This window comes from Bufo gargarizans, chromosome 2 (genome assembly GCF_014858855.1).
Source record: "Bufo gargarizans isolate SCDJY-AF-19 chromosome 2, ASM1485885v1, whole genome shotgun sequence".
Classification (NCBI taxonomy): domain Eukaryota; kingdom Metazoa; phylum Chordata; class Amphibia; order Anura; family Bufonidae; genus Bufo; species Bufo gargarizans.
The window spans coordinates 141120347-141137511 of NC_058081.1; the positions used below are offsets into that span (position 1 = coordinate 141120347).

The window sequence follows — 17165 nt, forward strand, 5'->3', positions numbered from 1 at the left end:
GTTCCAAGTCCTGACATTGTTCCGAAGGAGTAATAGCATCCACTGCTGATATATACACTCAATACGGGCACACAGCCGTTGCCCGTATTGGGGCCCGCAATCACTTGAATGGGTCCGCAATCCGCATGATATGGTGCAGAACGGAGGCACGGATCGAAAGTCCATGGAAGCACAACGGAGTCGGATATGGATTGCAGACCCCATTCAAGTGAATGGGTTTGCGTCCGCAGACGGTAGGCACACGGTCGGTGGCCCGTGCACTGCGGACTGCAATTTGCTCCCTGCAGCATGGGCCCGGCCAGCACACGAGCCCTTAGTAAGTCTTTCTTTAGACTGTTATAAAAACTGAAGTTAAAGAGCATTTATTTTTAAAAATTCATGATCGAGGTGCAGATATATCAAAATTGCTTAAACGAAAAACTATTTGCAGTCCATAGCAACTAATCCCAGTGCAGGTTTCATTCTACCACAGCAGTTTAAGAAAGGAAAGCCGAGCTCCGTTGCCATAGGAAATAAGGACAGTCTTTATTAGACAATTTGGGTAAATGCGGCCCTATAAGTCTGCAATTCTTTTTTTCACGTTCTCAGAAACCCAGCCGTTTCTTACCTGGTGCTTCCTATAACGTCCATTTAGGATTTACAATTTTATAGCAAAAAAACAGTCATCTGACTGAATTCCTGACCGCACCAGTTTGATTGTGAAAACTGGTCAGTCACATAACTGCAGGACAATTGAGAAATTATTATGACGACCAACAACATGGCCGTTGTCACTCTTTAATGAAATGACGTTAGCTTAACACTGCACAGTCAAACTATGCAGTATGAGGATTAGTACAGGACATTCAGTAGTACAAAATACACAAGGTATACGCTTCACGTAACATAACAGCTTGACAATTAAGTAACCGTGTCACTGGTCAATGTAAAAGACAACTGCCCAGGTTACTGCGGATTATGGGAGTCCCTGGGAAGTTACAGGACAGGGGATCTGAGTGTTATATGACAGACAGACCTGAGCAATGGCATTTTTTCCCATGATATTGTGGAGACAGACATATTCCCTAGGTCATATATAGGTTATGGCCGTCACATTCTAGGCTTGATAATCTGAAGCCTGATTTCCAGTTAGATCGTATGCAACCATCGTAGCAGCCAGTGCCATTTTGTATAACAATACGCCAGTTGATAGCAATGAATTTTCAGTCTTGCTCTTACATTTTGTGGTCTGTAACATAAAAGCATCAACAGACTCATATGAAGCGTTGCAGCTTGTGAAAGTTGGGATCTACAGTAAATTGGTTTCACAGACAGACGCGGCAGATGTATGCCATTGAAGTGCAGCGATGATACAGTCTCTGGTCTTCACTGTCTCACAATACAAAGCTGACACAGGTAACACAGAAAAGGAGATTGCGTCCATGAGATTATTCAGAAAAAGGTGGAAACATCCCCAGATCTGCAAAGTCTTCAATGTTGTAGTTACCGGTTCCTTGAGTGGGGTCTCCAGACATAGGTAACATGTCCTGGGGATACAAAAAAGGGACATATGAATCCAGATACGTTACTCTTACCCGTGTCCCCTCTCAGTTTATGAATTTCATATCTTCATATTTTAACGCTGACATTTCACTTCCTTGAAATGCAATTAACATGGCTATGGAGAAGAATTTAAACTAAGAGCAACTTTGCAGAAAATGTAAGGGACTTGCTTACAAATATGTGCTTTTAGTGGAATTGTGCCAAATCAACTGCTGGGAAATGACATTCACTCCTCCTGCTTACCTTCAGTATCCATCAGCAGAAAACAAATCACAGTTTATGGAATGTGAATGTTACAACACCCTGCTGATGGACCGGCATAGCGATCGCTACCACAGCAGAGGAAGAACTGCACAGTACCTGAAACACTTCGGCTTGACCTGGCTGTTGATGGGAGTGCTGGTCATTGCTCTGCTGGTTATGGTGTTGGCTCTGCCACTGAGACCAGACTTCTGACGCCCGTCCCTGGAACTGGTTACTGCTCTGCCCTGTTTCAGCTAATAGTGAGATGGATACACACAAGTTAAATATAATGAGCTATACAGAAAACATGGAGACATTCACAACAAATTGTCAGTCAGTAAGGTGATTTTTACACTATGAATTGTGCCCGACATCTGCTGTCATTGTATTTTTCTTTGGGGAAAAACACCAATCTCCACCTATCGTTACATCCAGGTTTTGAGCTAGTTGTTATTTTGTAACTGTTTAATAGTGGTTGCCATCAGTCCCACTGGTTTTATACCCAAAAACACACAGAAAAGATGGAAAAACATGTTAAAAGTGTTCAACAATGACAAAGAGAAGCCTAGTCACATGCTGGGCACAGGTGCTAGAGACATAAGAGTGCAAAACACAATCTCATTCAAGGGAATGGAGATGAGCTGAGCCTGCCCCATGACTGATGGTCGTGATGTCACTGGTCTAGGGTACGCAGTGAGAAGCTGGGCCTTCACAAACAGCTGAGTGGCAAACGTCCTGGACCCCACGATCAGATGCTGATGACCTATCCTCTGGTTACAAATAGTCAGATAACCCCCTATAATAGTGATGGCTAACCTCAGGCACTCCAGCTGTGGTGAAACTACAACTCCCAGCATGCTCTCCTCATTTCTATGGAGTTCTGAGAACAGCCAAGCAAGTGTACATCTTGGGATTTGTAGTTTTACCACAGCTGGAGTGCCGGAGGTTAGCCATAACTATTATTCATTATCTTCTTATAATTCATTCACAGGTATTACAGATAATTCATTTCTGAATAAGCAGTGACATAAAAGCCCTTTAGTGTAGACTGAAGATGACACAATGCAAGCACTGATGGCCCAGTTATGGTGACAGTAGGCAGAGATAAAGAGGTGCCATGTGTGTCTGAGATATCCATGGCTCATACTAAAGCTGGAAATATTTATACCAACATGTATTAAGAAGCATGTCATAAATCTAAGGACACCTTTGTAGAAAGCCCAAAAATGTATACTTACTGAATGCAGCGTTCCTTCCTCCCAGGCCAGAGTAAGCATTTCCACTGGGAGACGATGTGGCTGGGCTTGACAGTGGGCTGTATGTAGATGGGTCAGACGTATATGTGTGACTTGTTCCAATACCAAATGGGGAAGTCTGAGCTTTTCCCGATTGTGTAGTAATTTGCTGCAAAAGAAAAAAGTAAACAAAATTATATATCTGTTAAAAAATGATATATATTGCCTCCTTTGCTGGCTTGATTATTTCTTCCCATCACATTATACACTTCTTGATTTAAGGGGTTATGACCACTCTGCAATCTAGAAGCAGTAAAGCGTTGGCCTCTCTGGTGGCTGGTACAGTGGGAGTACGAATTGGCTGGCGCTTCCTCCTATAGTGTGCAAGCATGGCCACCGCTTCTGGGTTGAAGGGTGATCGTAACCCCTGGATATGAGCAGTATATAATGAGATGGAAAAATTAATCCAGCCAGCAAAGGAAGCAATATGGATAATAACAATACATTAGTAACTGCCTTGTATTCACTTTCTCTACATGATAAATGCCATTTGCTGAAGTGAGACAACCCTTTAACTTTGAAGTAAGGGACGGACCACATAATTTTTACAATTAAAGGGGTTGTCTACAGTAAACCACTCTTCTAAATCGTCCAATTGGTGATAAGCAAATCCGACTGATAAATAAATTCAACTAATATCGTCAAATGAAGGTAAGAACACATCTAAACTTTTATATAACTTTTCAGAATAGGCTATCGTGCATATAAATCACTTATTTGTGATTTCAGGCAATGATAAGCAGTTTTGCTCTCTGCAGGCTCCATCTCTAGAGTTCTCTCTGAGCTAGTGTGTGGAGGTTAGCTGAACACTAGCAAAACAGAAAATTCTGCCCCCTAACCCTCTCTTAGGCACACAGAAGCACCATACAGGACATTATAGAGAGGCATTGGGTGTACTGATGTGAATAAAGCACTTGAGGTGAGATGTAACAACTAATGTTAGCTGATCTAGCCAATGTGTCTGTGTCTCCAACTCCAACTCACCCCCTCCTCCTATAGACTTCTATCGGCAGCATGTAATCTGATTGTTCAGTGAGCTGCCTGACCATCTTGGCCTCTCAAGATGGATACATGACCCCCATTATAGAGCTATTAGTAGTGGAAATACCTGTCCTTGGAAAGGCGGCCGGCTTCCTGTCCAGACCTGTCCAGCATTAATCTGGCGTGATATCTGCGTTAAATTCTGTCCAGTGCCCGTTGGAGACTGAATTTCATTCACACCAGTCACATGGACAACTGAGGAGCTGGAATAAGAAAGTAGAAACCTAAACATGTTTTTGTTGTGATTTCATTCTACTTCATGAATCGGCATAGTGCATCCGAAATAACGGCACAGCAGGGTATTCTGTATGGTGATCAGTTAGTCAACTTAGAGGGAGTCTTTCACCTAAAATGACCATTATAGAACACTAACCCCATGATCTGCATTATAGTCCCCATATTTGAATGCTACTTACCGTATAGCTGTCCTTCGCTTATTTGCGCTAAAAAACACTTTTATTCAATATGTAAATTAGGTTCTGAAGGTGCCCAGGGGTGGCGTGCAAGTGGCCGGTGCCCAGGCCCCTCATCGCTTTTCATATGAAACCCCTCCCCTTTCACCCCTCTGGCCCGCCCTAGGTTCTTCGGAAATCCAGCGCCAGAGCCGTTCACAAGATTCGCCGCGCCTGCGCACTTCATCCCCCATTATGGGCAGAGGCACAAGAGCGTTTAATGCGCATATGCCGGCCCATACATCTAGCCGGCTTTGTGCCTCTGCCCATAACGGGGAATGAAGTGCACAGGCGCGGCGAATCTTGTAAACAGCGCTGGAGCTGGATTTCTGAAGAACCTAGGGCGAGCCAGAGGGGTGTAAGCAGAGGGGTTTCATATGAAAAGCGACGAGGGACCTTGGCACCGGCCACTGGCACGCCGCCCCTGGGCACCTTCAGAACCTAATTTACATATTGAATACAAGTGTTTTTTAGCGAAAATAAGCGAAGGACAGCTATACGGTAAGTAGCATTCAAATATGGGAACTATAATGCAGATCATGGGGTTAGTGTTCTATGATGGTTATTCTAGGTGAAAGACTTCATTTAATACAAAAATTAGCATTTTAGGTCTCAAATAAAAAGAAAATAATTACATTTCTCAGATTTACATTATAATGTCAACCTCCAGTTAACTGCAAATGCAGATGAAGGGCTTGTCCCTATGTATAAAGATAAGTAAACGTTTTCTTCTAAGATTCACACTCCAAAGATGGAAATCTTGAAGACAGTCACCATCCCTCATCTCTTTACCTGTTCTACAGTATATAGACGGGTTGCTGCCTGCAGACATTCTTTCAGTCTGCATCTGAAGATGGTACTTGGAAATTACTCCATTTTATTATTTTATCCCAAAAGTCCTTGCGCCCAGGCATTTTCAGGCAATTCATTTTATTTTGCTGTCACTTTGTTTATGGTATTAATTATTGAATTACTTTTCTTGCACACATACTATATGATATATTTCCTATACTAAATAATATGAGATATACTATTATACCTCATATTATATAGTATACTATTGTTATACATTTTTGGTATCTTTACATTCAATGAGAGTAAAGATATGCCATTTAAAATGGGCCCTACTGTATATTATTTAGTATGGCTCACACCTCTCATATTTATTAGATGCATAAATAATTAAAAGAATAACATAAACAACACTGAAAACAGCAAGATCTAAAAGAAGGTTCTGAGACATGAATCATATTACGAGTCTCACTTGTTTCAAATACAACTTTTCTTCTTTTAAATGTCCCATAATCGCTGCACAAGATACATATTGATTATAATTGCCGTACAAAGGTCACGGCAGTATCATGACATACAAACGGTGATGTTAAATGAACTGACTGGCATTTAGTGGTGACCATATTTGGTTGCACACATTGTGTGACCCAGTGCAGCAATCTGCAGTAATCACTGCAAAACATTGCTCACTGTGTATTAAAGGGGTTCTACAGTTTGTTTTAACTGATGATCTATCTAGATAGATCATCAGCATCTGACCGGTGGGGGTCCGACACCTGGGACCCCCGCCGATCAGCTGTTTGAAAAGGCAGCGGCACTCCAGCAGCGCCGCGGCCTTCTCACTGTTTACCCCTGCCCCAGTGACGTCACGGCTAGTATCAAGGGCCTGGGCGCGGCTAAGCCCTGTTCACTTAAATGGAGCTTAGCCCCGCCCAGGCCAGTTGATACTAGTCGTGACGTCACTGGTCCTGCGGTAAACAGTGAGAAGGCCACGGCACTGCTGGAGCGCCGCTGCCTTCTCAAACAGCTGATCGGCGGAGGTCCCGGGTGTCGGATCCCCGCCGGTCAGATGCTGATGATCTATCCAGAGGATAGACCATCAGTTAAAACAAACTGTAGAACCCATTTAATAATGTATTCATCTGCATGCTTCTATCAGGTCCACAGATCAGTAAAAGTAAGTTACGAGTAAGTACCTGAAGGTCTTGCCACTGTGGCCAGGTTGGAAGGGGCTTCCTGTTGAGTATAACTGCTGAGTCCCACTGCTGGATGCTGACAACATCTTCTTCTCAGCTGATGGAGTAGAAAAGAAGTCACACATACCCGCACTAATTAAAGCCTACTTATCATTTCAGACTTTTCAGAATAATCTGTAATGTGTGCATAGATGAAGAGTAACACTGTATCTGGCCATTATATCAATGTATATGAATATATTTAGCATTTTTCTACACGTTTGCCTCTCTGGAGGTTCTGTCTCTTATTGCCTTTTTACCCATGAGCTCAGCTCCAGAGTGAGTGAACACTAAATAGCTGCTGTGATGTCTCCCTACACAGCACACTAAAACTAGAGGAGATTCTGCTCATCTATCACTCTCTAATACACAGAGGCAGCATGTAAGATATTATGCATCAGTAGTGAGCAGAGTAGCTGTGATTCCAGTACTGGTGTGAGACAGTAGAAGTCACAGCATCTTTGTGTCTCTCTACCATCACTTTGGTCAGCACCTGTAACCTGTATGGAGTCCAGTGTACAGATTTTAACAGTGAACACTCAGATATCAGTATAGGAAGTAGTTGGAAAAGAGGCATTTTTCTGTAATAAGATATATTACAAATTGTATTATAGACGTAAACTATTCATGGAACAGAATGAAAACGCAGCTTCACAGCTTGTCAAAAATGTTTACCATTTAGTCTACTGGTTTATATGTGGCATTTAACAGCTGACAACATATTCATAAAGAAAATGAATACATTTCAGTGTCACCTGAAGACAAACAAAAAAGACAGGGGTTTTTCGAGGATTGTAATATTGATGGCCTATCCTCAGGCCATCAAAATTAAATTGGCAGGTGTCCGACACCCCAAACCTCAAGCGATCAGCGGTTTCAGAGTAGCTCCATCACCAGAATGTGGCACGGAACTATACAGCTATAAACATTGTGTAGTGGATGGCGTTGGTTACACTGAAGTGAATGGGAGCAGTGCTACTCCGACTTCTGGAGCTACTCTAAACCATCTGATTGTCAAGGGTGTGGAGTGTCAGATCCCCACCAATCAGATATTGATGGCCTGTCATGGACAATCCCTTTAAATGCTGAATTTTATGCAGCAAAATATCTGGGTGATTTTTCTGTGGAAATTAAATACATCTAACATGTATGTTAGGTTTGCAGAGATCATCAGTATCTCAGTAAAATAAATCAACCTCCAGCAGTCACAGTACTAAATCGACCCTCAATATATTTAACTTCACTAACGGCATATAAATAATTTACAAGCGCTCAGATGTCTTGCAGACGTTACCCCCTAATTCTATCCGAGACACAGACCCCCGTTACCTCTACAACTATGCACTGATGGCGACAAGGAGGCTAGCAGAAGGCACTTTGGATATTTTACATTACATTCCTTCTCAATGAAGACTCGGCATTTGACCCTTTAACTACATTTACAAACATATATAAATGCTTATTGAAAACACGCATAACCAAGATCCCTGGGGTCCCTGAATTCTATTGCATGCTCTCAACTGTCCTGAGCTGAACTTGATAGGTATCTAAGATCACGTAATCCCTTTAAAGATGTAATAAATTGTTGAAAGTAGGCAGACTGACTCTATTATGGTCAAGATAAAAAAGATGAACACTGATAGCCCTCTAGGTACTGAGGCGTCAAAGGCAAGTGCAAGAAGTTATCCTGACGGCACACAGACGAGCTGTATGCCCTATAATGACGCTGTAAAAGCTGTCTGACTGGTTCCAAGGGATAAAATGGACGACTTACAGGCTGTGATTCCAGCAAACATCTCAGCAAACCTTGGGTCCCGGTCTTGGGAAAATAAGGATTCTGTCTTATCAACCACAGACTTCCCACCTTCGTGTACATTTCCTGCAAGATTTGGGACAGGCACCTGAAATGACACAAAGCATGTCAGCGCACACAGCATGAGGATGGGTTGGGAAGAGTATGTGAGAGATACCCACCTGTGACAGGTCATAGGAGGATAGGCTGTCCCTTGGATGAACCTCTAGTTCGGCCTGCTGCTGTTGGACCTGCCTAGGAGCACAGAAACAGCTGTGGAAATACTGTAGGCTACAACAGTACGGATAGGTTACATGACTGAGCCAAATAAACACCATTGCTGGTGCCCACGGTCATACAGTGTAGTGTCCAGGGCGCAGATCTTACAGGGCTCTTCCAGTTTAGATTAAATATTGTATAATTCAACAGCTTTCTAATGTATGTTGAGCTCTACCATTAGAGATGAGTGAAGCGAGCTTTGGATGCTACATTAAAAGTCGCTTCTCAAAAAAAATAATTGTAATACCGTACAGAGATTCATCTCCGAACAGTATTAGAATGTATGGGCTCTGATGAGCCGAAGTAAGTTATTCATGAAATCGCGAGAGACTTCGTTGAATAACTTCAGTAATTGATTATTACAGTGAAAAACTACTTCAAAACTTGGAACCGAACTCTGTTTCGGTTCCGAGTGGTACCTTGGAACTAAAGCAGAGTTCGGTTCCAAGGTTTTTTCACTGTAATAATCAATTACCTTCAATTACTTCGTGAATAACTTACTTCGGCTCATCGGAGCCCATACATTTTAATACTGTACGGAGAAGAATCTCCGTACAGTATTATAACAAATTTTTTAGCAAAGCGACTTCGGATGTAGCATCTAAAGTTGCTTCGCTCATCACTAATCGCCATTTTAAGATCTATGTTTGCTTTCAGTAAAAAAATTATTTACATCCAGAGGCCAAAAACTTGTCATGATTACTAGCAAGTGACACAAAGGCAGGACATGTCCAGTTAGTATAAAATACCTATATAAGGGGATGCTACTTGTAAAACTAAAAATGATATATGGGGGCTGAATTGTAAGCCCTCACGGGCAGGGCCCTCTCTCCTCCTGTACCAGTTTGTAACTCGTCTTGTTTATGCTTAGTACAATTGTCTGCATTATGTATGTGCACCCCTTATCATATGTGCCACGCTATGGAATGAACGGCGCTTTAATAATAAATGTTAATAATGCCCCCATGGTGAATGGCATATTGGCCAAATGAAGAGAGAAATTAGAATGTGATTACATGACCACAAATTGAATATTAAGATATACCTGTATTATTTAAAGGGGAAGAACAGGGAGGAAGGTGTGAGAAAGAAGAAAAGATGAAAAATAAGTGCTATGGGGAAAGCCAATTGGTTAAAGGGGTTGTCTCACTTCAGCAAATAGCATTTATCATGTAGAGGAAGTTAAAGGGGTTCTGCAGTTTTTTTAAACTGATGATCTATCCTCTGGATAGATCATCAGCATCTGATCGGCGGGGGTCTGACACCCGGGACCCCCACCGATCAGCTGTTTGAGAAGGCAGCGGCGCTGGCAGTAGCGCCGCGGCCTTCTCACTGTTTACCGCAGGCCCAGTGACCGCAGGCTCCATTGAAGTGAACAGAGCTTAGCCCCGCCCAGGCCATTGATACTAGTCGTGACGTCACTGGGCCTGCAGTAAACAGTGAGAAGGCCGCGGTGCTACTGCCAGCACCTATGCCTTCTCAAAGAGCTGATCGGCGGGGGTCCTGGGTATCATACCCCCACCAATCAGATACTGATGATCTATCCAGAGGATAGATCAGTTTGCCGAACCCCTTTAATACAAGGCACTGTGGGGTTTCGCTCTGGTAGATAGGGTAAGCGGATGCAGTACAGAGGCAAAATACAAGTTCTTAACTCAAAACTTCAGTGTTTATTCACACTTGAGGCAAATGCACAAAACAATGCGTTACTTTGCAGTCTTGGTGTTTACTTCACACACAATGGAAAGTACATCTTGGTGTTACTTCACACAAACTGGAAAGTTTATACAAGACAAGTCACCTTGATGTCAGTTCTGCCTCAAGCAGTCCACGGCAGGCTTTAGGGGGCCTGTTTCCTCGGCCCATGGGTCTCATCCCTCCAACTTGGCACAAAGCCTCAGATCCCAACACAAAGATACTGCTGCTGAGCCCAGCTGCCTATTTAAGGACAGCCAGGTGCTGCAAAAAACCCGGACTGGCAATTAAAATCCAGTCTGGTATTTGACCCCACCTGGCTGCAAATCAGCTCAGCAGCACACACTCTTTTGCTGGCTGGATAAATTTTTCCATCACCCTGTACACTGCTTGTTTCCATGGTTTCAACCACCCCACAATCCATCAGTGGTGGTCGAGGTTGGACATTATAGGAAAAGGCCTCGCCTTCCTGGTGGCCAGAACCGTGGGCGTGCACATAAATTAGTGCTTTTTTCTATAGTATGCATGTACGCCAACCGCGGCAGGATTGCAGGGTGGTCATAACCATGGAAACAAGTAGTGTATAATGTGATGGACAAACACGATACATTAGTAAGTGGCCTGTATTAACTTTATCTACATGATAAATGCCATTTGCTGAAGTGAGGCAATGCCTTTGAATGAGGTGTGTGATTTTCGAGTATATTTGTGATTTCTCTCAGCCCTGGTTTGCTTTTAGCCTAAACTTACTTTTATATTCTAGGGATAATGGGGGAGATTTCTCAAAGATACTCCAAAGTAAAACTGTCTTAGTCATTGATAGCAAACAATCGGATTCCACCTTTCTTTTTTTCAGAGCAACTTTGAAAAATGAAAGGTTCAATCTGATTGGTTGCCATGTGCAACTAAGCCAGTTTTCCTTTACACTAGTTTTGATAACGCAACACCAATGTGTTTTGTATAATTATAATGATTGCGAGATGCCACATGCACATGCTGTTTAACCTAGTGGTTTCCTCTTTTCAGGACGCATGGTGAAGGGGGCATGTCCTCCGAAACATAGCGTCTGGGGAGGAGAGGGGAAAAACTCGGAGTTCTTATAAAGATGTTAATAAAGAATTGAAGGTATCATTTGTACCAAAGGAACTGTGAGTAGCAATCATTTCACTCCCTATGTTATGCTGCTTTGACTTGTGGACCTGCATTTTTTGATGAAATGAATAAATGCAGGACTTGTCATTTGTGAAGCTGTATCAGAAAGTGGCATAACATGGCTAAAAATCCTGTAAAGGATTTTTTTCTGGGACCCATCTAAAGAAAGGTCATAAATATCAGATCAGCAGGGGTCCATCTTTCTCACACCCCCATGGTCAGCTGCTTGCAGGAGCACAGCACAGTTAAAGTGGCACTCCAGAAACCAGGCATGGCCTCCACACAGTACATGGAGCTGTTCCAGTGCCTGGTTCCGGTGCACAGCAGCTCCTGCAAACAGCTGAACGGTGGCGGTCTCAGGAGTCGGACCCCTGCAATCTGATATTGATGACCTATCCTAAGGAAAGGTCAAAAAAGGAGATTTTTGTATAACTTACCAGTAAAATCTCTTTCTCGCTCTTCATTGGGGGACACAGAGACCTTGGGTATACCTATGTCCTCTAGGAGGCGTTGACACTAGTAAAAGCTGTTGGCTCCTCCCCTGGCAGCTATACCCCCTCCAGCCTGGAGAGAGAGCTTCAGTTTGTGAGAAGCAGTAGGAGAAGCAAGCTAAGAAAAAACACGGAACACCAACCATGGCAAAGGACCCAACGGGCTCAAACCATCAACTGCCACAACTGTGACCAAACAACAATACTGGGTGGGTGCTGTGTCCCCCAATGAAGAGCGAGAAAGAGATTTTACTGGTAAGTTATACAAAAATCTCCTTTTCTCGCCCATATTCATTGGGGGACACAGAGACCTTGGGACGTCCAAGAGCAGTCCACAAGGGGGGGGAAGAAACACAGACCCATGGAACCAGCGCCCCTGCAGGCAACTGAGAACTGCTGCCTGCAAGACCAAGCTTCCAGAGGCGGTGCCCGCCGATGCATAAGTATGCACCTGGCAAATTTTTGTGAATGAGCGGAAGGAGGGCAGTAGCCGCCCCGCACAACTGCACGGCTGAACCTTGAACCATCCGAGCCCAAGAGCGCTAACCCCTCTGGTGAAGGAGCCGCAACACTGAAGGGTGGAACCCTGCCCCGGGGACAGAAAGTTCAAACAAATGCAGACGTGCAATTGACACCCTGGAGGCCGCCAATGTTATGCGAGGACCCTCCGGAAAGACAAAAACAAAGGCGAGCACGTACGCCGGAAGGAACTGGAGGCTGGCAAATAAACAGTCAGAGCCCTGACAACGGCCAAATGACCCAACTCCCTTTCCCTAGGGTGTGAAGGGGAGGGACGCAGTGATGGAAGGCCAGATTCTTCATTGAGATGAAAATCAGAGACCACCGTCGGGAGAAAGGAAGAACGGCCCCAGGGAAGCTCCTACCCCTGGCAGAACCAGGACAGGTTCAAGGGGAGAATTCCGGAGTGCTAAAAAGATCAAGGTCTGATCCCAAGGCGGTAAAAGGAGGACGGCATGGAGGAACCATACGGCCATTCCCTGTAGGAAGGAATTGTGGACCCCGGGTGGGTCAGAGGACGCTGGAAGGCCACACAGTGCCGAACCTACCCAGCCAAGAACTAAAGCCCAAGCAAAAAACCCCGGATCCATCCCTGCTAAGGGGAAGCGCTCCACGGAAACGGAAGTGGTCCACCAATGTCCCCCCGAGCCGACCAGGTTTGACGGGAGACTGAGAAGCTGCCTGAATGAGGCATGTCCAACCGCAAGCCAGGAATCAACACATTGGATAGCCAAAAGTAGTGACGATATGAGAATCAGTGACGGAAGAATTCCGTTAGCGACCGTGTATCGACGGTGTAGCAAAACCGCTTGACGGAAGCAAACAACCAAACCAAGATTAGAGAGAAAAACTTCTGCCTCAAGGAGGAAGAATAGAAGGGGTGTCCCGTTCCAGGAACAAAACTCCATCAACAGACGCGACAGCACCCCCGCACATCCTGGCGTGGGGAGTCTCATAGTCTAGCCACGGAATGCGCAGTGAAAAGGTATGACTACATCGGACAGACATGCCGACACCAGTCAAGTATCAAGAGAGGTAGTGGTACACACTGGTAGCGCGCCCAGGACCAACGGTAGGAGTCACCTGTAGAAGGAGGAATATAAGAAACGTCACAGGCCAACAGTCGGTCCGGAACGAGACCGAAACAAAAAGAAAAGACCACAGAACCAAAAACTCTGCATCACATAGATGAGGGGGAGTAGCAACAGAGGAACCACCAAGGTTTGCGGAATGGCCGTGAACCCCGAGCCAGAGAAGGAAGAACGGAAAGAGAAAGGGGGAAGGACGAAGCCCGTTCCCCATCCGAGACCAGCAGTACACAGAAGTAGCCACCGGATGATAGCAGTGATGCCATACTCCGCCAAAGGAGGAGCCTATGCAGCGTACGCCACCGAATACGGAGACAGAAGAATCCGTCAACTGACGAAGGAGCCGTACAGGAGGAGCCAGATTACGCAACGGCTACTACAGGACCCCCATACCGTAGACGCATCCGGTAGAAGCCACGGTACCATACCGCCCCAGGGAAGGAGAGCTAACTTTAAACGCTCCACCCGGGAGGGGCGCTGAACAGGAACAACTGCCCAGCAAGCGTCAGGGTAGAACCCCTACCTGATAGAATGCCCCACTGTAGCGACTGCGAACGCTAGTACCCGCACAGGCTGAACAGGCTGCAAAGCTAAACCAGAGTGCCAACCCAAACACTTCCCACATCAGGAATGGTGGAAGAGAGTAAGGAGTCAGTGTAACACTTGGCCCGTTGGCACGTAATCACCATATATGTGCAATGGTGTACGCACCACTACTGATGCGGACAATACCGTCACCGACTGGGACAATGGAAACCCATAGAGATGGGAGTCTCTAGGACACAAGTGGTTTTGGGCAGGAGTTATAATCCTGCCCAAAACCAGCTCCAAAGGAACACAATGAGGAATAGCCACCGTATGCACTGGCGGGACTCATATAGTACTAGAGTAAGCGTACCGAGCACCGTCAAGTACCGACTGTTGCCACGCCCCCTAATGAAATAAGCGCAGGCACCTAGAGCCGTGGCGCAGTTGAATTGCAGAATCTGAAGATGTACAGATACTCCCCCGCTAGTGATCACTAGCGAAAGAGGGTAAGGCAAGTAGTAAGAACAGTGACGCGCAACACTCCGCCTAAGGAAGGATAGTGCGACAGTCGGACCGTATCCAAACTGGTGCCACAGGCAGACACCCCACCAAGAAGGGGGGTTAATACCCACGGTGAGAACTAGTGCCTATGGCAATCCTGTACCCTGTGGGAGAGCAATTAGCACCCGAGAAAGGAGGTAATGTATACAGTACCCCTTGTAACCAGTGAGAATGGAATCGCTCCACCAATGGAAGGAGCTAATGAATATGGCAGGTACTGAACCCAGTGGAGGTACAATTCCGCCACCTACAGAAGGGGGAATGCACTGAAAATAGTGTTATTGTACCTAGTCCACCTATGGCAGGGAACAAAGTATAAAGGTGAAAACCGTATCGTAGTAGTGCAATTATACCGCCTAAGGAAGGGGGTAATGCCCACGACGAGTGCTACTGGCCACCGTAGACGCAACCTAAGGGGATTGATTCGGATTCACGTCAAGGCCCGAATCAGTGATTCTCCTCACCCCCCCTCCCTTGGGCGGACCCACTCCCGTGAGAGAGGGTGCACCTGAGCGTGACCCTGGGAGGAAGGGAGGGGGTGTGGAGATATCAAGGAGAAGACGACCTGCTGTGGTCCGCTTACGCGCAGGTATACGCATTAGAAAATCGCCCCTAGCAGTCACGGACTGCGCAGTTGGGGGCTTATCAACCAAACTACCTGGGGGTGGATTGGGAACAGAGGTCCTGTATACAAAAGGAACCTGCGGAGAATTATCAACCCAACAACCCTAGAGGGTGGATTGCACTAGAAAAAACTGAAGCTGAAGCTCTCTCTCCAGGCTGGAGGGGGTATAGCTGCCAGGGGAGGAGCCAACAGCTTTTACTAGTGTCAACGCCTCCTAGAGGACATAGCTATACCCAAGGTCTCTGTGTCCCCCAATGAATATGGGCGAGAAATATTCAATTCCCAGGACACCCCTTTAATAAATGAATATTAGATGATTGGGTTTGGTGCCTAGAGTGTACCTAATGTGAATCTAGCCTGATTGGAATGTTAAAATCAGAAAACTGACCCACAGCCCTAAGCTAAAGTGTTCAGGCTATGAGGGTACTTTTGTAGGCTAGGGGTAGATAGTAGCATATATTAACCCATATAGAAACTGCATATGTGGTATGAATAGGTGCAGCAGGTCGGCAGTATGCTACAGCCAGAGCTAATCATCAGTATGTTGCAGCAGTGCTAGCAGGCACACCGCCGATCATACATGGGTCATACAGTTCTCCCCAGTGTCGTTTCATTATGGGTATAGCCCCACAATTCCTCAGGAGCATTAGGGGAGATACAGGTGGCGTGCGGACAGCGTAGTATCCAGCACTATAGTGGCCACTTTAGGGCCATGGGCCCCTGCTTTAAACTTGCAATTACCAAATATTTTATCTGCCAGTTAAAACCAGATAGCAACACATCTCCTTTTTTCTACTCTGATTTTATTTTCTGATTAAAGAGTTTTTATTCTGTTTTCTGAACATTATTATGGGGGCGGCCATCTTGCCCGATTTGTTTTTTACAGCATCTACAGAGCATTAAGAAAATTGCTTTATGACAGCCCCATGGTCCATAGACACAATGGTCAGGAGGGGACCTCATTGACTTCTATAGGGGAGGTTTCTAGGCATGCTCTGTGACCTGTGCAGAGGTCATTGTACTAGAGTTGTTGCGATACCCAAATTTTAATTCAATTTCGATACCATGAAAAAGTATTGCACTACTCGATACCATTCGATATCACGCAAAAAATAAATAAAACAAGCAGCGTGTGTTCTGCATTTTATGGAACGTCCGGCCCATAGTTGAACAGTCTGATCCTATTTTTGGGGGGACAAGGTGACTAAAAAATAGCGAATCTCATGTTTATTTTTATTTTTTTTCTGTTATGGCGTTCACAGCATAGGAGATTTTTTAAAAATATTTTAATAGTTTGCACTTTAATAGTTTGCACTGTAATATGTTTATTTATGGTTTATATATTTTATATGTAAAATTGGGAACGAGGGTGATTTAAACTTAATATAACTTATTTTTTTCTTTTTATTTAATAACTATTTAGGTCAGTAGGTCATTTCCAGATGACACATTCCCTTTAAGGCCTCTTTCACACAAGCGAGTTTTCCGCGTGGGTGCAATGCGCGACGTGAACGCATTGCACCCACACTGAATCCGGACCCATTCATTTCTATGGGGCTGTGCACACGAGCGGTGATTTTCACGCATCACTTGTGATGCAGCATGAAAATCGCAGCATGTTCTATATTCTGCTTTTTTCATGCAATGCAGGCCCCATAGAAGTGAATAGGGCTGCGTGAAAATCGCAAGCATCCGCAAGAAAGTTCGGATGCGGTGCGATTTTCACGCACGGTTGCTAGGAGACGATCGGGATGGGGACCCGATCATTATTATTTTTCCTTATAACATGGTTTAAGGGAAAATAATATCATTCTTAATACAGAATGCATAGTACA

The 17165-nt window shown here is 44.8% G+C and overlaps 1 protein-coding gene across 4 annotated transcripts in view; it reads right to left on the reverse strand.

The window, feature by feature from the left end:
• Positions 1-504: 504 nt before the first annotated feature.
• ARNT2 (aryl hydrocarbon receptor nuclear translocator 2) overlaps positions 505-17165 on the reverse strand; it is a 119079-nt gene continuing 102418 nt past the window's right edge. For all 4 annotated transcript variants that reach the window (XM_044279528.1, XM_044279527.1, XM_044279529.1 and 1 more), the window contains 7 exons: positions 8575-8647; positions 8375-8501; positions 6562-6658; positions 4189-4324; positions 3024-3189; positions 1903-2039; positions 505-1526 (listed from right to left, as the gene is read on the reverse strand). In XM_044279528.1, the coding sequence (XP_044135463.1) occupies positions 1428-1526; positions 1903-2039; positions 3024-3189; positions 4189-4324; positions 6562-6658; positions 8375-8501; positions 8575-8647 (835 nt within the window). In that variant the 3' untranslated portion in view covers positions 505-1427. The remainder of the gene's footprint in view (positions 1527-1902; positions 2040-3023; positions 3190-4188; positions 4325-6561; positions 6659-8374; positions 8502-8574; positions 8648-17165) is intronic.